This window comes from Mustela putorius, unplaced genomic scaffold (genome assembly GCF_011764305.1).
Source record: "Mustela putorius furo isolate JIRA1106 unplaced genomic scaffold, ASM1176430v1.1 tig00003834_pilon_pilon_pilon, whole genome shotgun sequence".
Classification (NCBI taxonomy): Eukaryota; Metazoa; Chordata; class Mammalia; order Carnivora; family Mustelidae; genus Mustela; species Mustela putorius.
Window position 1 is genome coordinate 90437370 of NW_025421987.1, and position 25727 is coordinate 90463096.

Here is a 25727-nt window from a genome sequence, read left to right on the forward strand (position 1 = left end):
GAGCCATAATCATTTGTTGACAAGCCTATCTCTTTAATATGAAAATTGCCCAGGGAGAGGTTACAATTAAGGGTTTATCAATTAATGATATTTTCAGATAATGAATGAATGTGTTTCATCACTTGCTTTCCTTGGAGGTAGTTTTGATAATAATCTTTACCAAAATGATAATGGATTTCTAGCCTACCGTCTGTCACTCTTCTATCTTCTGAGGAACACACCCTCCTTAAGCTTGGACAATAGTTTCCAGTTGGCTCTTTTACCATTTAGTCATCCTTTGTAGCATATCCCCTGTTTGTGGATGAGGAAAATAAAGCAACTTCTCTTGGCATTCTCTTCTATTACCACCAGCCTTGATGAGGAAGAAACTCCGTTTGAGAGAAATAGGACATTCAAGTGGGCAGAGTCACTCAGTTACTTGACAGATGGCCCAGAAGCACAAGAGTGCATTCCCAGGTTCATAAAGTGAGTCAGATCCTATCCCAAACCACAGCAGCTTTCAAGCATGGTGATCTTGAAATAAATAATTAGAAAAAAAAGCTAAGGTTTTTTTTTTTTTTTATTTAAAAAACACAATTTATTGAAAAAGAGTAATGCTTTATACAAATTCCCATTACAAAACTCCAAAATATCTATTTGTCTGTTTCCAGGCATAGAAGCAGAATACAAAAATATCAAAATTGGATGAATTCTGGTGTACAAATTCTGTTGGCCATTTTGGACTATCAATTTCTCTGTAGAGTTTAGCAACCAGTAACCACCATGCATTTACACTCAGACATGATTAGAATCTTTGTATGTAGCGAAGACTCTTTTGAATTATACCTTCTAAGAACACAGAGGTTCAGGTTTGGAAGACATACTAAGCTTTATGGGTTCATACCTTCATATGATGCAGTCCTTTGGATAACTCCCCTGATGTGGTGTCACTATGAATTACCATTCCCAAACTACCTATTTGAGCAGTGCTCCCTGCCAGCCTAAGCAACACCTCTGATAGCATCACTTAACAGAAACTCACCTTGTATACCCTTGCAAATTATTTTAATTCAAAAAAGTCTTCTGTACCTTGGCTTTGCTGATGCTCACACGTCTACATTCTAAGTGTAAGTCTGCATTACTGAAAGGAGAAAAGCTTAGCCTTAAAAAGCATCAGGCCACACCCACTGAAGAAACTAAGACTTCCTTAGAATCTTTTTCATTTAGTAAGCCAAATTTCACTTCAGTGTCTCATCATATGAGAGATTAAGGCAAGAAAACCATTTCTTAGAATTTCTCTCCTTTCAGGGATTTGAAAAGCAATCCTAAAGCAATACACTTAAATCCTTAATTCTTTCCCCAGAACAGTACACATTTTTTTTTTTTTTTTTTTTTTACCTTTTAAAACCACACTTACATGTATCCCATCTTACTGGATCCCCACAACAGCCCTGTGAGGTAGGCAGGTCAAGAATTTCAATCTCCTTTTTACAGATGAGGCACTGAATCTAGGGCAGCCAAGTGCCTTGCTGAAACCCAAACAGTAATTGATAGCACCAAGACTCCAGTCACCAAAGCCAACACCTTTCCATTACATCATCTTGCTCGAGTGAAGTAACAATTTCTCAGTCAGGAAAACTAAGAGCAATTGTTAAAATGGAGCGGAGAACCAAAAGCATGCTAGACACCGTTCATAGAAAGGAGATGGGCCAATGAAGAAAGGAAGGTGCCAACCAATATAAAAGTGTGTTCATAGGTTTGATTCCGTGACTTAACCGCCAACTGAGCAAATAAAAACACTACTTAAGCATGGTTCATGTTCAAAGAATGAGCATAATATCAACTAATTAATACTCACACCGCCTCTACCAGCTGGCTAAGTGTCATTATCTCAATTTGACAGGTGGGAAAAGAGGAGAAAGACTAAGTGACTTGCTTACAGTTAGAGAGAGAATATCTGTCATCAGATTATCACCACAGGAAGTCTAGTACTTCATTCAGACCAAACAGACAGATGAGCCATTTTCTCTCTAGAAGGGGGTAAACTACACGATAAGTACATCGGAGAAAACAATACAGTTGAGGTGGGTGGGGGAGAAAAAGTTTGAGGGCATACACAACTGTGAATAAGTAGCTTAAAATTCAATCAATAAAATTGTGTTACAACACTTGGGAAAGCAGCACACAGCAACTGAATCAGACAAATATTTTCAAAGCAAACAAGAGCCCTGTAGGTCAGAGTCCAGAAATCGTGTGGAAGGTCAATAGGAACATATCATCTTGGTCTTGCAGAAAGACATGGTCCCAAAGTTCTGAGCTATAAGAGATTCTTCCTGACTCTTGGAATTAAATTGTAGGCTTATGAAATGTGTTATCAGATTCAAGATTTAAGCTCAACCTCTTAAAAAAAAAAAAAAAAGGCATGAAGGAAGATGAAAGCACATGCTATAAGATCATAATTAAAAATAATATAAAAGAAGCACATGAAAAGCCACATGTGAAGAAGTAAAATCCATACTTAGTAAAGCAGGTTAGGTCTTTTGTCAAAGATGGTAAAAGCTGATGAAAGAGGGAAAATAATATTTCACCTATTATATATGTGTCCATATAGAAAAAGAAAAATATAACAGATAAACTGCTTTTTAAATCAATATAGAATTAAATATCTTTTTTATTTTTTTAGATATATTTTAAGTATTCTGGTACCAACATAATAAGAATTTTTGCTATCTAACTTTTAATAGAAAAACATGTATATGTACATATCTATATATATTTAAGGAGCTCCCCTTCCCCACATTTGAGATGATTACTCAGTGGGAAGCAGTAATAAAAATGGAAAAGGCTTCCCTCCTGCATTGAGGAAAGGAGGTAAAATAAGACTAAGCCATTTTTAGCAATGTGCATTTTAAAAAAAATAACTTTTTTTTTGCATTTGTTGTTTTTTTGCAATACCGTAGTTCATACTACAATAGTCAAAAGTCTAAAGTCCTAATGTCAATGACAGTATTTCAATGTCCATTTTCTATTTGTTTCAACAGCTGCTGTCTCCTTTTGCTTCTCTGTCACACATAGTCTTTCCCACTGGAAGGTGCAGGTTTTGGATAGGGCCGCGGTGTTGGGTAAGATGTTGTTTTTCGGGGACAGGAGCAGCAAAGTAGGGCACCTCCCAGAAGGCAGAGAGAGGCAGCAGCCCAGCCAGTAAAGAGAGCCTGACCAAATTCATACCTGAAAAGATAGTACATTACTTTAGTCAATGAATCATTGGGAATTTTGTAATATAATTAAGGAAGGAAATCAACATCATAGTCATTATACTTTTTCCCACTGGGAAAAAATCCTCCATAGTACCCTGAGGGAGGTACTCTAAGGTTCATGAATATGGACACACCAGAATGTTCACACTGCCATTGTAGGCGCCCTGCAATAGTAGCTCAGGCAATACGGTCTGTAACACCAGGGTAAGCACACCAATATATCATAAGACTTCACCACATGTAGGAGACTTGTGAAGTGTGTTTATGTATTTTAGAAGTCGAGTTTGGACCATGATTCCCAGGCGAAAACTTTACAATTATGCTATAGCCAAGTAGCAACCATATCCTATGAAGAAATTGCTGGCAAGTGATGGAGACCAACAAAATTTTCAATAGTTGATCCGAGGTATCTCTATACCCTGAGATCAGAAATCACAAAAGAGACTTCTAAGCAATCCATAGACCATTCTGGATTTAGCTGATACAGGTGGGTGCATGCAGCTGGCCTCCTGTGGAGAGACTCTGTGAATGTTGGCAAGACGATAGGGCAGAGCAGGCAAACTCTCTCATGCTACACTCTTGGCTAGTAACTTCACCTCCCAACCTTACATTTCTGCTTTTCTCTCTCTCTCTCTGTTTTTTTTTTTTTTTTTTTTTAAGATTTTATCTATTTATTTGACAGACAGAGATCACAAGTAGGCAGAGAGGCAGGCAGAAAGAAAGGAGGAAGCAGGCTCCCTGCTGATCCCAGGACCCTGAGATCATGACCTGAGCCGAAGGCAGAGGCTTTGACCCACTGAGCCACCCAGGCGCCCCAATTTCTGCTTCTCTTAAGGCATGACAATCCCTTCTGCCTCACTAGACTGCTTTTAGGATCATGGGAGACAATGTAAATAACACACGGACAAGTGCCAAGCAATTTATAAAGTGCTTTCACATCCATTACTGGTAAAAATTTAGCCTATTGACCGCTTGCAGTTTCAGTTCCTATACTATAAGCCTTACAGATCTAAGGCTCCACCATGATCACGATCACTGCAGTATACGTTCTCCAGTGTAGGTGATTATATGAAGAGAAGCACACCTTCTGCCTCTAACCACAGGGATTCTGCATCCATTCATCCCAGCATGCAACAAATAATAACGCTGCCTTAACATTCTGACTCTTAATGAAGTCATTAGGCTTTAATGATGTGAACACAGTGACACAAAGAGCCTTGGCCCTGATCAAGGAGTGTTGTTACAGGAGAGCCCAGAATCAGCTCTTTTACTTCCACAAATCACAATTTAAATAAAAATGTCTTTTGCAAAGCCAATTTTATAGCTGTGATGGAACATAAAATTTGAAAATGGCATTTCAACATATTTTTTCATAAATAAATTAAATTTTGTTTTCCTACATAAAATTAAACTATTGGGAATGAAGTATTATTCATTAACCTCTACAATAGTACTATCTTTTCAAACAATCATAAACCATGTGTTAAGTTATTTAAAAAAATCACTTAATCAATTAAGTGTTGGAAGTATTGGGACATACCATAAAAAAGAAATTTTAAATATGTTAGCATCTTTATTGATATTTTAAAAAAAATGAACCAGAAAAAGGTCCAGTATACAGTTGGAAAGTACAGAGCTTGGAAATTTACTACTTCTAAGTGCATTTTGTCATAGATATAAGCTGTTAAAGCAATTACCAAGCTCATTTTAACATGAGTCACAGGCCTTTCAGATTATTTTCAAGTTTGACAAAAATTTCACAAAGTTCCAGAAAGCAAATCTGAGAAATTATGGCACTGATTGGAATTTGTAGCACAAAAACAGGGTGTTTTCTAAGAGAATAAACTATTTTACACATGAATAGCATTACCTGGCATTGACTGGGGTCATGGGGTCATAAAATTCTTGAACAATTCTATTGCCATACCATGCTGTGGCAACTAAAACAGCCAGACCTACAGAAATTAAAAACAAAATACTGTTAGTCACTATGAAACAATGAGCATAAATATACAGCCCATGAAATTAATAAGCATTTTACAAGAATTAAAACTCATCAATAGTGCTGACATTTTTAATTTAGTCAGTTTTGATTTAGATAATTTTCACTTAGGGAGATTAGAGATTCAGACACGATTTATTCCAAATACTCTGTTAAGACAGACAAAAATATTAGGCTGAAGTTGGGCATAGTTTATACTCTCGATGTCACCTAATTCACTTACAGTACAAAGCCATGGACAATTATAATGCTTTTTTCAAAACAGTTCAACAGGTTGATGTCAGTTAACAGCTCTTTCAAAGATATTGTTACACACTAGTATACTAAACTACTTTTGATAAAACCAATGTCCTTATTAGTATACAGAGTCACTTGCAAAAGGGAGGGTGAAAACCTGTCTACATTTTTCTTGACCAAAATTCAAAATTTACAGTTCTGCAGAAGCAAAAGGAAAGTAAACACCTAGATAGCAGGGAGAAGCACGAGCTGTCTCAGTATGGACCAGACCACCCAAACCCTACTGCCCTGCTGGCCAGACATGCCAGGTACTGCCTGGAGATTTGCTGAGGTATCACATCAGAGCAGTTTATACAGTATCCTCTCAATTTCCCATGCATTTCATATTTCAGTAATACCCAGGAAACTACTTAGTCAACATAATTACTTCTATCATTTATAAGAAGTATAAAAATATCTCAATATTTCTTATCCAAGGAAACTAAATAACTTCATCGTAGAGTAATTATACAAAAACCATCAATATAAATAGATTAAATATTTCCATGCTACTCCCTCTCCACGTCCCCCCCCCAAAAAAAGTCCAATCTAATTGCCTCTAATACTTGACAGAAAACGCTACTGCTTTGGGCTGCTTAGATACACCATGAGAATATTCTGGAACTTGCCACCCTTACTCTGTAGGAAGTCCCTGAAACAGAAGTGGGGGTGCTGTAGTCACTTATGGGAGTTATAAGAAGGGAAGCAAAGGAAGGGCGCTATACAGTATGTTTATTCACAGCCTTTGGGATCAAACCATTGGGAATGAAATGCTACTCATACTTTTTCTGGCCAAAGCCAATTTGAAAAAACGGAAAGACTGATCCCTTTAACCAAATCTTTAGCAAAGCCATAGGCACTCTTCCTTTATCATTGATTAAATCCACATATGATGCTGGGGTAAAGGCTCCTAAAAAGTCTTTTTCCAAAGAGAAAATGAGAAAATAAATTCTAATTCTAGCTCTTCCCAATGGTCGATTATATCACTGATCTCATTTTCAAAAACAATAGACTGTATATAATATATACTGTATATATGCTTATGTAATGTAAACTCATTTTATGTATTTGCATGCACATACCATTTTATCTGCACACATAATACTATCTTATTTAAGATAATCCTTATTATAGGGTTTTATAATGGAGCTACCCATGTCTTTTCCTGATACTCATTTTTCAAAGGTCACATATGTAACTCCTCAATCAACACTTGAATAAAACAACAAACACATATGTATTTTCTATGGAAAATATAACTTCATTCCTTTATCAAGGTTTTCTCTTTCTTAACTCATCTAACCTAACTTCCTACCATTCCAGCCTCTTCCTTCACTCCAACTGGCCGTCACTTCACTTGTCTATAGTACACCCTGTTTATTCTGGAATCAGATCTGCCTATCTGGAAGGCTGTCCTCATTTTTCTCCAAGAATCCTGAATCCATCCACTCCTCGAAGACCTGTGTGATTCACACATTCTTCACGTTCTCTGTCATAACTCCCCGTCTTTGCCACATAATGTTCATGGAGACACTCGAGAAATTTTCTGAATTTTATAGAATCGTTCCTTAATGCTTGCTAAATAGAAAATATCCCTCTTCACCTGGGAGACTGGTTCTAGCGAATGAGTTGGCACCCGGAACCTCAATGAACAGAGCTGCCCACCGTGAGCACAGATCTCTGATTTTCATTTGGTCCTATTTGAGAATGTGCAAGTCAACTAGACAAGGTTTCTATGTCTTCAAGATCTTAAAGGAACTGAAAAAAAAAAATCAATCAATCCAAGGGCGATGCATCCAACAAAATGTAAGGACACTCATACCTAGAACTTTACCCATGCCAGAGACAGATTAGTAAGGTGAAGGGGGCAGGGCCTCTCTTACCTGCAATAAGAAAGATCACGCCCCCAATGACAGCCATCCGCATCTTCTGCACCTCGTCGTCTTCCAAGCACTTCATACACTTCATGCCAATTGTGGCCACAAAGATGGCTATCAGTCCCAGCAGGATGCCAATCACCATCAAAGCGCGGGTGGCTTGCAATGTACCTGATGGGAAACATTTTAGAACATGTAAAAATCGTGCCTAGGGCAACCAGAGAAGAGTGAGAGAAGGCATGTCTATTTCAATCATGTACGGAAAGATAAAAATGAACTAGGAGACACAAGACCCCAGCTCCAATGATGTTTCCACAGGTAACCAACACAATTTCCACTCCAGAGAAACAAATGCCTGGCTGGCTGATGAATGAGAAGCCTCCAGCTCTCACATTTTATGTTTTTAATATGAACTTCAAATCCTCTGGAAAAATAATTAATGATCTGGTTGAATAGGTTTAGCAGAACTAATACATCTTTAATCCTCACTAACACAGTATTTTAATTCTGAAACAACAATCGTATGTATGATCCTTAATGTTAAACCATTTATAATTAAAATGGCTTACAATATACTTTGGTTAATAGTCAACAGCTTTATACTCCAGTCGTCAAGCCTCAGAAAATAAAAACAAAACAGGTGAATTTGGAAGATAAGTAATGAATTTCTCAAAGATTGTCATGGCTGGATAAGTAACATCTGTGTTTCCAGTGAGTGGCCTAGGGGTGGGGGATATAAATGCCATTTTCTTAGAACAAAACAAAATAACCTTTGAGATGTTACTTTGGAACGTGGCAGTTTCATATTCAGAGATATCACCAGTGTTCAAAACTATTAAACTGTCCTATTGTAAAATAGAAGACAATAATTTAATGTAGTATTTCTCAAGATTACACTAATTTTCTGCTTTCCTGTTATTGTCATTAGTGTACTAAATCACTATATAGTCAGCTTTGGGAGATTATGCCAGTATGTTTAACAAAGAATAAAAACATGATGCTATCATTGTGGTATAAAGGCACAGATTTAAAAAAAAAAAAATGAGCTGAAACTACTCTAGTAAATGAGTTTGATTAATTCTAGATTTATTTCCTCCTTCTGGTAAAGATCATTATCCTATTGACAGTGTTTACAGGTGGCAATTATTTTTCCATGTATAAATGGTATTTACATTGTAACAAGTAACAAACCATGCTATCTTGGGTAAGCTACTTATTATTCTTTGGGACCATGTTTCTATTATGTAAAGTGTGAATGATGATATCTCTAACCAGGAAGTTGGAACAATTTCCTGATGGTCTTCAGAAGAGGCTGACATGGTGGAAAGGTTCTGTATTTCCCAATTAAATTGATATCTAAACTCAGTCTTACGATGTTCAGGATTGCAAACTTACATTACCAATCATTATTAGCTCTAGAGATTTCTAAGACATTCTATTTTAATTTGTTAATATTTATATCCTTGCCATAACCAGGCAATCTCTGCTAAAATCACAATAACCTCTTTCTAAGAGGGATCAAAAGTATTTTTTACTGTATTTGAGAGATATTTTGGAAGCCAAGATACATTTTTACTTGATTTAAGTAAACAGCAAAATGGAGACACTCCCCTCACATACCCAGCTCCTTGTAAACATGTGGGGCACACATGCACCCTACCCACACACTTGTCATAAGATTCCTGGGGAGTGTAAAAACTGCTGAATCAAAACACATGTTCCATGCACTGTGGGTTTCCCAGGAACTGAAGCTGCTTACAAGATTAGTGTAAAACTTCCTTGGATCACAAACAATCCTGTGGCAAGAAGAGGAAAGTACCAAGGAATCCACCGTTATGGCATGCCCTTTCTTCTCATTTACCAAGAGTTTTTGCCAAGACAATCATTACGTGACAGGAAATTGGAAAGTAAAATAACGAAGTTCTAATACACAACACACATCTCAGATTGGGTCCTAAATACCCCTCAGAAGAAAGGCATTTCTGGCTAAAGAATGCTGGAAGGAGAAATACTAAAAATCACAAAAATAATCCACATGCCAGGAGGATAGGCTGAACTGCTGTCTGTTTGCCTGGCACTGTCTCGGTTTTAAAACTACAGGTCCTGCCTCCTAAGAAGGACCTGAATCCTGGACAAATGGGGACATCTGGTCACTCTACTGGAAGGTAACAGAATATGACAAAATGAGGTGCATTTAGCGTGGTGCTCAGAAAGCTTAGATCCTACAGGGCTTTGCAAGCTAGAGAGCTAGAGTAAGGTGTTCAGCATTTATTCTAAGTGTAATCAGAAGTCATTGTAGGGTTTTAAAGAATGGGTGGCAAGATTTTTACCTTCAGCAGAGAGAGACCCATTAGTAAATATTCTTCCTATGCTAACCCTTCAAATACACATAGCCTTCCACATCTCTCAGCCACTCCTGTTGTTTTTCTCATAAACATTGTTTTCCAACCTTTATTAATCACCTTTATTGTTAATCTCTGATCTCTGTCTCCAAGTTTTCCACTTTGTTTGAGTTGTAAGGGCCCCAACCTGACCCAGCTCCTATAATAATCATTCTGATCTGCACTTCATGTAAAAACAGCAGGCCACCAGCCCAGCAGGTCTGAGCACATGGATCACAAGGTATTCTTCACGAGGAGTCTAAGCGGCCTCTCAGTCTCATGAGTCAGACTTGCACAAAACCACCCAGGCAGGGAGCACACACAGATAAACCAGTCCAGGGCTCCATTCTGTGCTCCCTTAGAATGATCTAACATTCAAATTTCCATCTCTGATTTTTTTCCCCTTTGAGTTCTCCAGGAAAGCACACATGATTCATGCCATACCAATTTTATTCTTCCCACCTTGTTCACAAAGTCTCTAAGGGGGAATGAGGCAGATATCTTGTTTTGTTCACTAACAAAACTCCCTATGTTTTCTTTATAGAATGATGACTTATTTGTGTAATGCACAAAAAATAATGGAGGAAATGGGGGGAAAAGTCCTTAGGAATCATATAAGTCATCTAAGCATTCATGCTTCATTTCTAAAAGTATGATAAAGCAAGAGCATTATTTTTTTTTTTAAGATTTTGTTTATTTGTCAGAGAGAAAGAGCACACAAGCAGGGAGAGTAGCAGGCAGAGAAAGAAGCTCCCCTAGAGCAAGGAGCCCAATGCAGGGCTTGATCCCAGGATGCTGGGATCATGACTCAAGCCAAAGGCAGCTGCTTCACTGACTGAGCCACCCAGGTGCCCCAAGCAAGAGCATTATTTTGCAAAGCAATATTTCTCATCTATATCTTAACATCCATTGACTTAAAAATTTCTTTGTATTTTATATTACTGAATGGGCATCAAACACAAAAATCTCATCTTGCTCCACTGGAGACAGTTGGATAAATTCTGAACTATAGTTATATGAAGGGGTGGGGAGGATGTTAAGAAAAAAAAAAAAAAAACAAAACAAAACAGGGTAAGTATCATAACAACATGAAAACTCACTAGTCAGGAATATGTAACAATGGATTACAGAGTCACAATAAGCAAGTGTTGTGTTACAAGTTATGAGGGTTTTATGTGGAGATAGAATCTAAATTGCACAGTTTTAAGCTGGAACCAGATGAATCCTTCAAATTAAGGTATTATGGAAGCCTTTTAAGTCAAAGATCTAAAATATGTAATTGTGAGCTCCTTGATGTCTTGGACCAGATATTTTTCAATCCAAAACACTAAGAACAAAACCTGACAGGCTACATGGGTTATTCAAACTGTTTTCAATTATTTCAAATTAGCACATGTTTTTAATTTTTCAAAACTGCACTAATACTATAGGGAAAAATACTCTCCTGTGATTAGCTTAATCTTTGATATACTACTGAGAAATGCCTCTCTAGTGAACCTGGAGATAATAAAATTTTGCAATATAAAGCCAAACTTAGTTTCAATCATTAAAAGCCAGAAACTTATACAAGGAGGAAAAAATCATACTTTTTAATTTAACTTGATTATTTTCTTTTAATTTTCAAAATCTTAAAATTCTGCATTGAATGAGCTTCCAAGATGAAGTTTTTCTCCTATTGGAATGATGATGAGAAGAGTAGAGAAGTTGAGAAATATTTGAAAGCCACACAATAACATTTTGGACCAGAGAGATACAGGACAGCCTTGAATTATTAAATCTGAGCTAGTCTAATTGGATCAACTCTAGAAGCAAATATGCTCCTTTCCTGGCCCTGTAAATTTAGAGATGCCGCTACAAAATTATCATCACTGACTAAAGTTGTCTGTGGAGAAAATCGTTTGCAAGCATTCAAAAAGTTCCACTATTGTCTCCCATCATTATTCAGCAGTAGAGAGAGGAGGCAGTCTTTTAATTACATTTAGCTAGACCGATAATCTTGAGATTAAAGACCCCCTAAGGAGTTCTCACCACTTTCAACCTGAAAGTATAATTTGAAAAAATACTTACAAAGATCTCTACTTACAAGACAAGAAATGAGTGAGAAGTTACTGATCTACTACAGTTGGGTTAATCAGCGTAAGTGTGGAAAGACAAGAACAGACAAGTATGTCAATTTTTTTTCTAAAGGTTGGTAGAAGCCTAAATATATAAGCAGCAGAATCTGCTATAAATACCTGATGTTGTTTATGCTACTTACTAGCCATATAGTTATATTATTACCCTGTATAGTATGTATCAAACAAAACTGATTTTAATTAAACCTGCATCCTCATGCAGTCCCCCTATACGAGTGGTTCCTTAATAAGTATTAGACAGGCAAATTAACTGACCATCATAACTGACTATGATTAGAACATAGTCTCTTCTCTGCAGTTCAGTGAGCTCATCACAGGCCATCACACAATCATATTCCCATGACTTTTTCACTTGGACTCAAGTTCAAAGTTTCTTAGGAGTTCTCATTGTTAGGATTTCTATTTTCTTGGTGCACAAGCTGTTGGCCCATGGGTATGACCTCAATACACCACCCCAGTCAGTAACTTAAGGGATCTGGGATGAGGTAGGACTTACCACTTTTCAGGATATCCTAGTAGTTTTGCTATCTTTTCTGCTTGTTTCTTAGAGAAGCTGCTTCATGATTGAATTTATGTTTCTCTTTTACCACTTACTCATCACTCCAATGAAGGAAACTTAAACTATGCCACTTGCTTCTTTGTCTTCCATCATGGCAATTAGTAATAAAGAATGTTGACACTGGGAGGAATCAATACTGACACCTTATAAATCATCTTAGCTGCATCCCTGGGAGCAAGAATAGGGCCCGGCTTCCATTTATTGAGTGGATGAGTGAATTGTGGGTTCATCTCCCCATTCCTCTTACTCTGCACTGTTTTACAAGGTTTCTAAAATAAGCTCTATTTTATTTCTCTTCACCCCAGAAAAATCAAGAGGCTTACCATAATATACATAGCTAGTTAGTGCAAAACCAGGGTGAGAATTGAGAACTTCAGACCTCGAACTTGGATTTTTCTTTTTCTAGTTCCATCATTCCAAGTGTCGGAACTAATTCACATTCGAACACCAATGGCTTCTTGAATGCCCTTAGTATGTGGCAGGCATTATGCAGTCTAGGGACGTGTAAGTGGGTGCCTTCCTCTCTGCCTGTGCTTTGAGGACTTTCAAGACTTTCAAATCCAAGTCAGTGATTTTGTCTCTTTGACTGAGCCTGACATCATGGGGAGAGTGCTGGGAAACCTCACTGACAACCAGTACTCATTAAGTACACCTACACACATGTGGATTCATGCAAAGCAAGTTGAACAGGCTAGAGGAGCTTATAAACAAATTACAGAAACTCAAGGTTAGATGAGACTTAGAGAGAGTCTAGCCTAACCTTCCATTTGTCTGGTGCTTGGATTTTCCCTACTGCATTCCTCCAAAATGCTTACTCCTCTGCTTGCACACCTCCCACAATGCAACCTCCCAGAACAGCCCAATCTTCGGACAGCTTTAGCTATTAAAATCAAGCAAGAAGAAACAATTAACTAAGGACCTAAAATAGGCACAAGCTTGCCAAAAGTTTGAGAACTGGATCAACAGAAGGCAAGATGTAGTTTAATCCAGAAAAAGTCTACTGCCGCTGCACCTGGACCACCCTTCGTATGCGCCAGCTCTCAGCTGTCGGAGTCCTCAGTGTCAATAAACATCGCACACTTGGGATGGAATTGAAGTTGTCTCAGCCACAGTAAAACCACAACACACGGTATAATATTTTGCCTCCCAGAGGAGTTTCTCGGTTACATTTTCATAAACTGTTCTGCAAGGACCACCTAAAAGGAGCACTGTTATACCTCATTTCCTATATTGGTTTAAATAACCCATAACCTTTTAGATATTTTATGAACATCATGTTTTTTTATAGCTGACAACTATACACATCTAGTGTTACAAACCTTGATAAATTTCTGTGTCTCCACCCTAAGATGCCAAGTGGGCTCCACTGGCAGAGAGCAAGATACACTTTCAGGAAACTTCTAGCCAAGCTAGAAGCTAAAAGCACTTCCTGGAATGCAGCCCTTTACAAGGAAAGATACTTACATCCAGAATAACCCTGTTTTCTTCTAGACATCACAAAACTGCACCAAAACCAGCCAATGAATCACCACCCCAGGTCTCTACATCAGAGGGGAGTGAGGACCACATCCCAGGCAGAGAAAAGGAGACGGGTTCCCTGGGCTCTGTTCAGAGGCCTCCAGGGAGCCATTGGCAGGTTGGGAGAGCACCTGTGAGTCAACGCTCCCTCCTCTGGGAAACAATTTTGAGAGAAAGGCCTCAGCTCCACCTTGAATAAACCCTGGTTTTAACCAAAACAAAAAGAGGAATCAGATCTGGAGTTAAAAAAAAAAAAAAATCAGTGGGAAGAAATCTCTAAATCTCTAAAATCTGTATGGGGAAGCAGGGTATTGTTTAGTTCTTCTACTATACTTCAAAAAGTGTAACAACTATATAAACTAGGAATAAATGAAAATAAAACATTTTAACACAATGGCCTGTTGGAGCATTTACAACATGGATCAATATGGTCATGCATTCTATTTGGTCACCTAAGGAAGTAAAAGGAAACCTATTTAAACACATTGAAAATAAGCTGCTTTGGTCAGAAGAATCAGAGATGTTTCTGGAATTGCCTTTAAAAACCTCCTCCATCTGCCAAGTCCTCGACATGACGCTCCAAATGCCTGACTCCATTTCCTTACACACATTTATCTTTTCACGGGGAGATTCAATGATGATATAGAGGTGTGTGCTTCATATACTTCTTATATTTGGTATAAATGGATCCTAATATGGGAGCTTTGAAAAGTGGAAGTGACAACGCTCAAACCACCATGCGCATTGACGAACCAAATCCCACAGTTGTGAAAGCTGTTTAAACAGATTCAGAACAGATTTAACAACTCTAAGCTGGGTGGGTATTGACCAAACCACAGGCCGGAAGTGGACAGGGCAGCTGAAGGAAGCTTGAGCAATGGCAACATGGCTCACCCTCAGCACACGAGGTGGGCTGGTGGACAGTCTTGTTTATCCAGCCAAAGACTAAGGAAGCTTTTCTTCAAGTTCGTTTGAGGGCATGACAGACAAAGGTGCAGGACAACTAACATAGTATCTCCAGGAAGGTACTCTGGCCATGAATTATTATGACCTCAGTGAGTGGGAATTTAGTGAGTTTCTAAAAAAGCATTTATAACCTTGTACCTAAAAAAAAAAAAAAAAATAGAAGTATAAAGGCCATCCTATCATCCCTCTTCCCATAATCCCTAGAAATAGCCCTGTCTACATAATTCTTTTCAGCTTGACAGAAGAACGGATATTCCATTACATAGAAATTAAGGAAGATGGAAGCTTGGAAAGACCCACCATTTCTCTCACTACCTTCCTCTAGGGCTGAGCTCTGCCTTCAGCAACTGAGTCTCCCCTGCTTTATTTTCTCCAGTGCCTTCACTCTCCTTCGTATTATGCTGGAGCCTACTTAGAACTTTTCTTCCTTGTCACCCTTTTCCACCTGCCACCCAACTTCATTTTCCAAAATAACACTACACTATCTGCCGCCCCAGCGGATTACTGGCTTGAAAGCTAAACTCTTCAGGGGAATCTCAAGAAGCTTCTTGAAGGAGTCATAGGAGGGGATTCAAAGGAGCCTCCCCATACTTACTGGATCTTAAAAAGCAAATAAGTCAAAAGATTCAAGCTCAAGTGTTAGTAGTAGACACTAGCTTGGGATATTCTGCATAGAAATGTGACTTTTACTATAAAACTCAAGAGTAAAGATATATTTAACAGCCCCTCCCCCAATTTACCTAAAACTTTAGGATTACCTATTAATTACAGAATCCAGAAAAAACTACCAGAGTCCAAACTTTTCAAAGCAACCTGTTTTTTTGTCCAAACCCCACCACTCTTCAATTTATAGAGAATTTTACAATGTCCAGAAAAAACCCCTAAGACCTCAAGTGGGAGGTTGGCCTTCACCCACTCGATCTCCAGACCTCACTCTCATGGGAATTTAAGATGAAACCACACCTAGAGGAAAAGTGTCACCTGGCGAGTTAGAGGAAAAAACAGAGCTGAGGCCAGGGCTTCTCTTTTCCCAAACCACAGTTTTCTCGCTTCCTCACGATAAAAGCACGTGATCAGAAGACTTGATCACCTGAAGTTTCACAACCACGTAATTACACCACAGAATCAATCGGTAGCTACTACTCCAAAGCGGAACCGCTGGGGGCTGGGGTTTCAGGTTCCTGGACTGGACACGGGGATGGGGAAAGCACTCACTGTTCAGATTCAGCAAGGAGTCGAAGACTTTGCACTGAATCTGCCCGGTGCTCTGCGACACGCAGGACATCCACAGCCCCTCGTAGATGGCCTGGGCCGTCACGATGTTGTCCCCCGCATAGGAGTAAATCTTCCACTGGGGCAGTGCCGTGCTGATAATGGAGCCGATCCAGCCCAGGAAGGCCAGGATGAAGCCTAAGAGCTGCAGCCCCGCGTTGGCCATGGCTCGCTTGGGTGCCCGCGCTGGCTCAGGGGTGGCAGGTGCAGAAGGCGGAGTTGGCAGGTGCGCACCGGGGACTGCCCGGAGTGACGGAGCCGCGCGGAAGAAGTTAGTGCGGAGAGCCCTGCTCCCTGAGCTGGCACCGGAGAAGCTTTGAGTCCAGGTCCCGTGTGGGTCCGCGCTGGAGTCGGGACGCGAGAAGCTGCGCGGTTCCCAGGCTCTGGGACTGAGACGCCAACCGTCTGGGCGCGGGATTTAAAGCAGCTCCGCCCCCGACCCGCCGGCTGCCGCGCAGCGCCCCCTGGCGGTTTCAGAGCGACTCGCTGGGAAAGCGACGGGGAGCGGGAGCCGGTGATGGCTAAGGGGTCTTGGGCAGGAAGATCCCACCGGCCCGCGGTGTGGGGACTCCCTGGGCAGGATCATATCTGCGGAGTGCTCCTGTCCCGGACTTCTTATTTCCTTTCTTCCTCTTTTTTCTTCTTGTGAGGTTTCTCAAGCTTTCCATACATTAAATCTACATTTATCTAAAATGACTGAATGTGGAAACACTAAAAATTCCGAAGGATGAAAACTAGAGACCTCAAGAGACCCACGGGTTCATTTGCAACTTTATTTCACTTTCTTATTAAAGGCATTTTCTATCTATTCCCGAGATAACCCCCCCCACACACACACACACACACACTTCTCTTCCTTTTGTTCATCTCTTTCCTCCTTCTGTCCCCTTCTTGCTTTCATGGTCTCTCCTAGAATCGTGTATTTCTGCGCTGCTTGGAAGAAATCTTTGTACTTTATAGATCAGGAAACAGACTCAGAGAGGGAAACAGAGTTTTCATAAGATCACACAGCAAGTTAGTAGCACATCTGTACTTGGTTCTCAGACTACTCTGCTTTCCACTACATCTCAAACTGATCTGAATGTATACCCTTGCTCTATGAACATCTTTTATACAAATGCAACCCACCTCCCCATCCCTACACACACACACACACACTTCTCCACACACTTCTCAGAGGGATTTGGCCAATGGGCACACTCCATGTCCAGAGGGTGTTTTATTAACAAATTATCAGACAACCATTCATCAAATGTGAGAGCATCTAAAAAGTCTTGCCCCAGAGAAAAGAGAACTGGGCTAGGATTTAGGAAGTCAGCGTCCTGGTTCCAGGTTTTGCAGGCACTGGCTGGAGCCACCCCCTCAGGTTTTAGTCTGACTGAGTCTGTAGTTTCCCTCCATGGGTTTCTAAAGCTTCCTGTTTGGTTGTTACTCAGAAGTGAACTTGTGGTTTGGAATAATTGAAATGTTTTCCCAGCTGTTTTTTGTTTGTGGTTTGAGTGTGGTGAGAGGAGAAGCTTCTATGATTTTAGTAAAGATAGAAGCCCATTGGAGGCAGAATAATCATGCTCAGGAGAAAACAAGATATGTTCTCATATTTACTCTGAAAACTGTCCATTTGTAACAAGGAAGAAACTGAAAAAAAAAAAAAAAAGAAAAAGTTTGGAGCACGAGTGAGGGGAACAAAAATAAATAAATAAATAAAAATAAAGCAATTGACACCTAGGAGATGCTGGATGGAGAAAGGCCAGGTAGGCTATGCATATGTGTGTGTGTTGCGGGGAAGGCAGGTGGTGCATGAGAATCTCTGTACCTTTTGCTCAACTTTGCTGTGAACCCCAAGCTGCCCTTAAAGTAAAATCTATATAAAAGTAACAATCCTCCTCCTCAAAAAACCCTAACACCCTACCAATCTCATTTCTACCTGGCTATCTCCAGATAGTGTTGGAAGGCTTAAGTCCAAATTCCGCATGGGAATTTGGGGACTAGCAATGACGAGGGAACACATGAGCCGATAAAGAGGCTTCATTCAGAGTAAGCCAGATTAAAACCATCATTCTGACCCCAGAAATTCTCCCATTCAGCTTTGAAGGATAGGATCCAATCCAGGTTGAGTCCCCAGAGTCTGAACCTGAAGTTAGTAATTCTTTCTAGGTCCCGGTGGATGTTCTCTGAGTACCTGTGGGTGTGGGTGAGGGGTATCATTCACATTTGATTTGTCTATTCCTCAGGAATATTTAGCTCAAAAGAATTTCTCAGAATTTGCTATAGGGCTCGAGCACTACCATGTGAGTCATAATATTTTGGCGGTGGTGTTGTTAAAGTCAATTCAGAATTAAAACTGTTTTAAATTTGTTTTTCTTGGTTGCTCAGATTGGAATAATGAAGGCAAGATTGGTGTTCAACAAATAGACTCATTCTCAGATCCTTTTAATCGGCAGTAGGACCTGTTTCTATCAACCTACAGTTTGCAGGGAGCTGAAAGTATGAATTTTGTGGTCAGTATGGTCCCGTGTTTTTGTTTTTGTTTTATGTCAGGGCTGTGTGAGACTGATTACTTCATTGCCCACAGCCTTGTTTGTGAGGCTGTGGTGGATGTTGTTTACTCCCCTCTGTTCCATGCTCATCTCTGGCATCCCTAATCCTGTCTAGTTTTCTGTCTTTCTCTCAGCACGGGTAGGTGAGATAATGGCTCAGCATAAATCTATCAACTTAAGGGGAAAAACAACCGACAAACATTGGCCTCTAATATATGAAGCATAAATAAATATAAAAAATATATATATATGTATATATATACATATATATATATATATATATATATATATATAGCATAAATAAGCACTGTGACCAAGAAGTTTCTAAAAGGACGGGTGATGGCATGGCAAATGTCCTGGCCTGTTGAGTAGGAAGATCTACTATGTCCCCTTAGACAAATTACTTCCTTTCTCCTCTCAATTTTCCTACCAATCAAAATTAGGAATTAACTTCTAAACGGTCGCCCAAGTGTAAAGCTTTATGACTGTAAGTAATAATAGCTGACCCTTGTGGATAACATGCTATTATGTCCAGGCATTGAGCTCAGACTTTTATATGCCCTATCCTCTACATGAAGGAGACAGAGATACAGAGATGTCAAATCACTCACCCGGGGTCATGGTTGCTAAATGGCAGCTCTGGGATCCCAAACTGCACACCTTGGCCTGGGGCACAAGCCATTAAGCACAGTCCTATAGCAGTTCTCTGTGTGAACCAAATCAACAGAGAACCATCAGTTTTTAGAGCTTAAGCATCCTTAATCATGTGTTCCCACTCAGGGAGGCGCTCCATCCTGTGACTGCTCTCCTGCACCTTCCTGTCCTTTCTCCATCTGTTCTGTTGCCTACTAAGATCCACACCTGGGGAATCCAGATCCTGCAGAGGAAGTGTTGCTGCCAGGGAAGGAGGCATGGATGAAAAGAGCAAAGAGTCCGTTGGTTTACTCCATGTCCATTTGTGGCTGATGCCTGGCCTCAGCCATCATCCCGAGAACCAGGAATAAGTTTGAGAGATATGCCCAGAGAGGAGCGTAGAGGTGAGACGAAGGGTCATAGAGTGAGGCAAAGAAACACACTCCCAAGGGGCAGTGTGACAGTCTCTCAGAAACTAGTGATAAGAGTAAGAAAGACATCGGGAGGTAAATTTTTCCTTCAGTGGCAATGCATGTTTACACTGACTTTTCAGGCTTCTCAGGTAAAAGCAGAATGGATGGACATATTTCTAACTAAAGAGTCTGTTACATAATTATTCAGGGTTCGAGAGACAGATCAGAGTACAGATGGGAAAATTTAGCATGAATTTTAGTGTTCGAACATGACGGTTACCAATACTAAAAACCGCTGGGGAGCACCTATCATTGCTGCTTGAAATAGTCCTTTGACTCACCTTGCAGTTTTTGAGAGGGTACTGGGGTATAAGCTGGTACAGGGACAAACTTTTGGAACTTAGTCTTATCACTTACTAATTGAGTAACAATACACTTGGGCCTTAGATTTTTTTCTCTTTCAAATGAGTAAAACTGGGGCGCCTGGGTGGCTCAGTGGGTTAAGCCGCTGCCTTCAGCTCAGGTCATGATCTCAGGGTCCTGGGATCGAGTCCCGCATCGGGCTCTCTGCTCGGCAGGGAGCCTGCTTCCCTCTCTCTCTCTCTGCCTGCCTCTCCATCTACTTGTGATTTCTCTCTGTCAAATAAATAAATAAAATCTTAAAAAAAAAATAAATAAATAAAAAAAACAAAACAAAACAAAAAAAAAAACAAATGAGTAAAACTCTACTTCATTATGTTATGATTGTTAAGCAAGTTCATACGTGTGGATCACTTAGAAGGTAGTTAGTACATAAGAAGCACATGAAATGGGGGCGCCTGGGTGGGTCTTGGGTTAAAGTGTCTGCCTTTGGCTCGGGTCATGATCCCAGGGTTCTGAGATCGAGCCCTACATTGGCATTGAGCTCTCTGCTCATCAGGGAGCCTGCTTCCCCCTCTCCCTCTGCCTGCTGCTCCCCCTGCTTGTGATCTCTCTGTATCAAACAAATACATAAAATCTTAAAAAAAAAAAAAAGAAACACAGGAAATGGGGTTATTCCTTATTATTATTTTAAGCAGAACAGATATTTCTAATTTGCTAACGCTGCCATTTGCAAATGATCCTCACATGTGTCCAGGAAGTCTCTTTTACTTGCCTGGATTCTATCAGAATCCTACTTAATGTCACAGTTAAATCATGGTGACATGGTATATGGGGTTTCCAGCAGACAGATACAATTTTGTATTCATAAATGGACAAAGCAGCAAGGAAAGGGATGGGGGCTTTAGACAAGATTTTCAAGCCCCTTCTCCCTGCCCTGGACAGCTTTTCCCTCTGTGTAGTTTCCATGGTGATGACTGAAGGCTGAGGGGCTCTGTGGAGGGGTGGGCCAAGAGAGGGAAGATGGAGATGTGGTGCCAAAGAACTCTCTTGCAGATCAGTGTGGCTCTTCAGATGATCAGGCAGAAAAAATCCTTGGTTGAAGATCCTTATTAAGTCTCTCCCTTATCATGTGGATATACCGCTCCCCTTACGTCCTCTCCTCAGCCCCCAGCCTGGCAGTTCTATCTCTTCAGAAAAGGGAAAAACAAAGGAGGGATTTTTGCGAAATCTGGTCTTTGAATTATAGAAATTTATTTTCAAGAAAGGGAAGGATTCTTCCCCTGTTTTATCCCTTTGTTTTAATTCTGTTTGGGGAAAGGTTTCTTTGTAATCATTACAGACACTAGAAACACTCCACTAATTTCATCATCAAGAATCAAGGTCAAATTACTAATGATATTTTACTGATAGTCTCTGTAATGTAAATCCAACTCTATTAGTCAGGCTTCTCCACAGAAACAGAACTAATAGGAGCTATGTATATATCTGTATCTTTATCTATCTCTGTATATCTCTCTTCATCTGTCTCCCTATATATCTCTGCATTTGATAAGCTGTTTGGCATGACATTAAACAGAGACAGAGACAGAGTTATAGAATGAGATAAAGAGCTAGATCAATTTTAAAGAATTGGCTCATACAAGAGCTGTCTAGTCTCAAATTGGTAGAGTCGACCAGCAGGCTGGAGATTCAGGTAAGAGTTGATATCATAGTTTTGAATCTGAAATCTTGCAGTCTTGGGAAAAATTCCTTTTATTTCCCAGAAACTTTCATCTTTGTTCTTAAGGCCTTCAATTATTTGGATGAGGCCCACACACGTTTTGGAGGGTAATTTTCTTTACTCAAAGCCTAGTGATTTATGCTAATTGTGTCTAAAAAATATCTTTACAAAACATCTAGATAGCGTTTGACTAAACAATGGACACTATGGCCTAGTCACCTAGTCACGTCAAGACATATAAAGTTAATCATCACACTAACTAGCGCCTTCCGATTATTTACATTCTAAGGGCTTAATTTCTATGACATCACTTAGTAATCAAAAAGACAGTGAACTAGGTAATGATTACTATAGATAAGGAGACCAAGGCTTAGGTAAGTAAAGTAGTTTACTGAAGTAATACAGTTGGGAAAGGGCAGAGTTGACACCCAAACTCAGTAGGTCTGGCTCCCAAGTACTAACCTGAAGCAGATGTTTCTCTTCCACCTTCTTTGTGACTCCCCAAACCAACCAGAGAGCGCAGTCATAATCACAAGTTGAGCCCTCAACAAGTCCCCAAATCAGAGCCATACCTGAGTGAATAGTAAGTGTTCAGTAAGGGTCGGTAACTAAGTGAATGAGTGCGTGAACAGATGTATGGAGTGTCCACTCTTTATGACAAGGCATCTGAGGCCCACAGCACAGCAGAAAGGAAAAACAGTTTTGATGCTGAAGAATATCCTGGATCTCATGGTGGTGGTGGTGGTCATGGTGGGGAGATCCAACAAAAAGAAATGGCAATATGATAAAGATCACAATTTTTAGTCCTTTGGTCTTTGGGAGAAGACAGACTTGAGGATAAGGTTCTGCTTTCTCCCTGTCATAGTCAAGATACTATGCAAGACTATCTCTCTGGGTCTCTTTTTCCCCATCTGTAACATAAAATACATATACATAACACACAGTGTTATGAAAAATAAACAAAATTGATCGAGGTAAAGCTTATGAAGTGCTGAGCCCTTCATGGAAAGTGTTTGATCAGTGGTAGTTGTACTCTAAGTACCTGGGTGAGTGCTCCATGGTCAAAAGTAAGCAAGGTGTGATTTCATCACATTGACCTCAATATTTGAACTCAACGGCCAGCTAACTAAGGGAGAGAACATTTAAGGGTACTAGTATTATTGTCATTATGGGGTGGTGGAATTTATACTGTAATGTAGAACAAAGGTATAAATTTATGAGCTGCATCTCATATTTGGCCTGAACATGCATTTTGTTTGAACTTCCCAATAATTTTTCAAACACTAAATTAGCTTTAACTTTGAAAATATTGGAAGATTTCTCCTAAAACTGTCTAGATACTCTGGCCAAAAACAGATGGATATGTCATGCAGCTCTAAATGGACTCTCTGGTTTCCCATTTCTCCACAGTGTCTGCTCTTCCTATTCCTTTATGTTACTTCTCTGGATCTTGTAGTCTTTGGGGCCAATATACACATAGGAAGCTCATGGAGTAAATAGTTGAACTGACAGGTCTTGCGTGCCATGTTATGGAATATGGATTTTATCATGCACTAGGCAATAAGAAGTGATCACAGACTTTTAAGCAAGGGCTTGAGTAGATTTGTGTTTTAGATTTTTCTGGGCTGTAGGAGACAAAGAGAGAAATCAGTTAATACAAAGGCTGTCTTAATTGTGTAAGAACAGGTTGGTGAAAAGGTTTGAACAATGTCAAAGCCAGCAGCATTGGAGGCAGAGAAGGAGAGGACCTGCCAGAGATGGGTGGAGAGGAAGCTTGTACACCTTTAGGTGACTTTACATATTTATGCTGAGCTAAGAGTGATAGTAATTTTTGAAAATCCTGGATGGCTTTCTCCACCAGCACAGGGCAGACATGTATGTCCTTGAAGGAGAACATTGGATGGAAAACAGGACTCTCTCTCTCTCTCACTTTTGACCATTTCAAAGATGGTGGAGAAGCTGGACTTTTTGGATTTACACAGGACAATCAGTCTTTAATGTAGCTGCTTACTATGAAATCGTCAAAGTCAATTATACTAGGCATGATTGTGGTCTGTAAATTGCAACACTTCTCTATTGTATGGAGGAATAATAAGACAAGACAAGGAGGGCTGGTGAGGAAGAATGACTGTTAGAGATTATTTCCAACTAATATGTAGATGCAAAGGATGAGTTCCACCTAGGGAAATTTGGATTTTTTTCTTGAGGGCATTAGGGAGGCATGAAAAATTTTTAGGTAAGGACAAGATCTAATAAGGCTTACTTGATAAAGTTTTTAATAATACTGTTCTCAAGAGGGAAGAATGGATTGTGGAGAGGGATTGTGGATTGGTACAATAGTGCACTCCAGCTAGAAGGATGTGACTAAAACTCGGCAGGGGAAGAGGGGAGCGGGGAGCTGGAGGCTAGGATAGGGGGTCCAAAAGGAGAGAAAAATGGGAATAAGCAGTTGAAAAACTATGATGGGATTAGATCATTGGTATGCTGGAGACTAGTTAACTGCCTAAGTAAGGGACTCTTAAAATATTGTAAGACAAGGATCTTAACCTTTTTCCTCTCAATCAACTCTATATGGTAGAATGCTAGATTATATGTAATTTCAGATCCTGGGGCTATACATATTTTCCAATTCAAGAATATAATACCTAACATTTATTAAGTCCTGACTGTATGCTCACTCTTCTAAGTCCTCTTGCTGAGACTTAGAAACATAAAGACCCTCTATTTTTTGAAAATCTGTTTTTTCATTGACGAATATTAGCTCTAAGGAATAAACAAACTATCTATTCATTTATTACATTAACTACATATTTGATAATATTAACAACTGAATTATCATTCATCTTCTAACTGATGCCCAAAGGCTGTGTGTCATAATCAAGTTGTTGATGTCAATGTGGCAAAAATGATAAAGAGCAGGGATTGTATCTCCAGATTTCCTACATTCCAATCCTGGCTTTGCTAATTGCTGGCTATGTAACATTAAGCAAATTGCTTACTATCTTTTGGACCCCTTCATCATCTGAAAAGTAAGGGTACTAGTATTATTGTCATTATGGGGTGGTGGTAAGGAGAGCAATGTTACATGAAACACATGTAGAAAATAGTCTGGTGCGTATTAACTGTTCGATAAATCTTATCTCTAAAAATAGTGGTGTGGGAAGAAGATGATCGGGATCTGAACCAGTACCTAACAGAGATGATGGAGAATGGGGTGGAGGTGAGAGATTTTGCAATGGGAGAAGCTGCCTTATTGTGTCGTAAAATGAGGTTTAAGTAAATAATTAGGACCCCGTAACCCACATAAAAAAATCAAAGCTAACTGAAATTAATTTCCAAAGGCATGTGTGTATGTATGTCCTTTTACCTTCAAATTAGAAACTAAACTATCAAAATAAAGTCTTCCATTGTTTCAACCCTCTCTTCCACCCCATTTTCCCCCAGCTGAGAAAGCCTTTGAAAAGATTGTTTATTTTATGAAAGTTGCACAAGGTAGAGGTTAAATTGGGTGGAAGCAGAGTCAGCGAGTAAACATGAGAAAATGGAAAAGGACAAAGAATGTGGCATTGCAAAAGTCCTCCAGTTAGGAGTGAATTTGAAACTGATTTCCTATAACTCTGACCTGCAGTAACACCCATTTGGGGGGTCAGGGCCACAAGATGTGAACAGTTTGCTGGTTGGATACCCCTGGTCTTACTGTTGCAGAGGTCTAGCCTGCTAGAATTTGTCTGCAAAAAGCTGGTGTCTTTCCCTGAATAACTGTCTCCTCTATGTCCTTCATGTTAAGGGTGATGGCCACCACCGTCCCACAAGTTCTGTTAAATATTTACTGAGCACAT

At 39.7% G+C, this 25727-nt stretch overlaps 1 protein-coding gene across 1 annotated transcript; it reads right to left on the reverse strand.

Moving 5' to 3' along the window:
* Positions 1-541: 541 nt before the first annotated feature.
* On the reverse strand, positions 542-16633 carry CLDN1 (claudin 1). Its single transcript, XM_004745257.3, has 4 exons — positions 16166-16633; positions 7398-7562; positions 5107-5191; positions 542-3207 (listed from the first exon to the last, which is right to left on the reverse strand). The coding sequence occupies exons 1-4, from the start codon at positions 16386-16388 to the stop codon at positions 3045-3047; spliced, it is 636 nt and encodes a 211-aa protein (XP_004745314.1). The 5' UTR covers positions 16389-16633; the 3' UTR covers positions 542-3044.
* Positions 16634-25727: the final 9094 nt, after the last annotated feature.

Bases quoted from the DNA above. Each gene is read 5' to 3' on its own strand.
- CLDN1 (XM_004745257.3), bottom strand. From the start codon at position 16,388: ATGGCCAACGCGGGGCTGCAGCTCTTAGGCTTCATCCTGGCCTTCCTG. The intron at 7,563-16,165 runs GTGAGTGCTTTC...GTTTCCCATCAG, and splicing joins CTCCTTGCTGAATCTGAACA to GTACATTGCAAGCCACCCGC. The intron at 5,192-7,397 runs GTAAGAGAGGCC...TAATTTCTGTAG, and splicing joins CGTGATCTTTCTTATTGCAG to GTCTGGCTGTTTTAGTTGCC.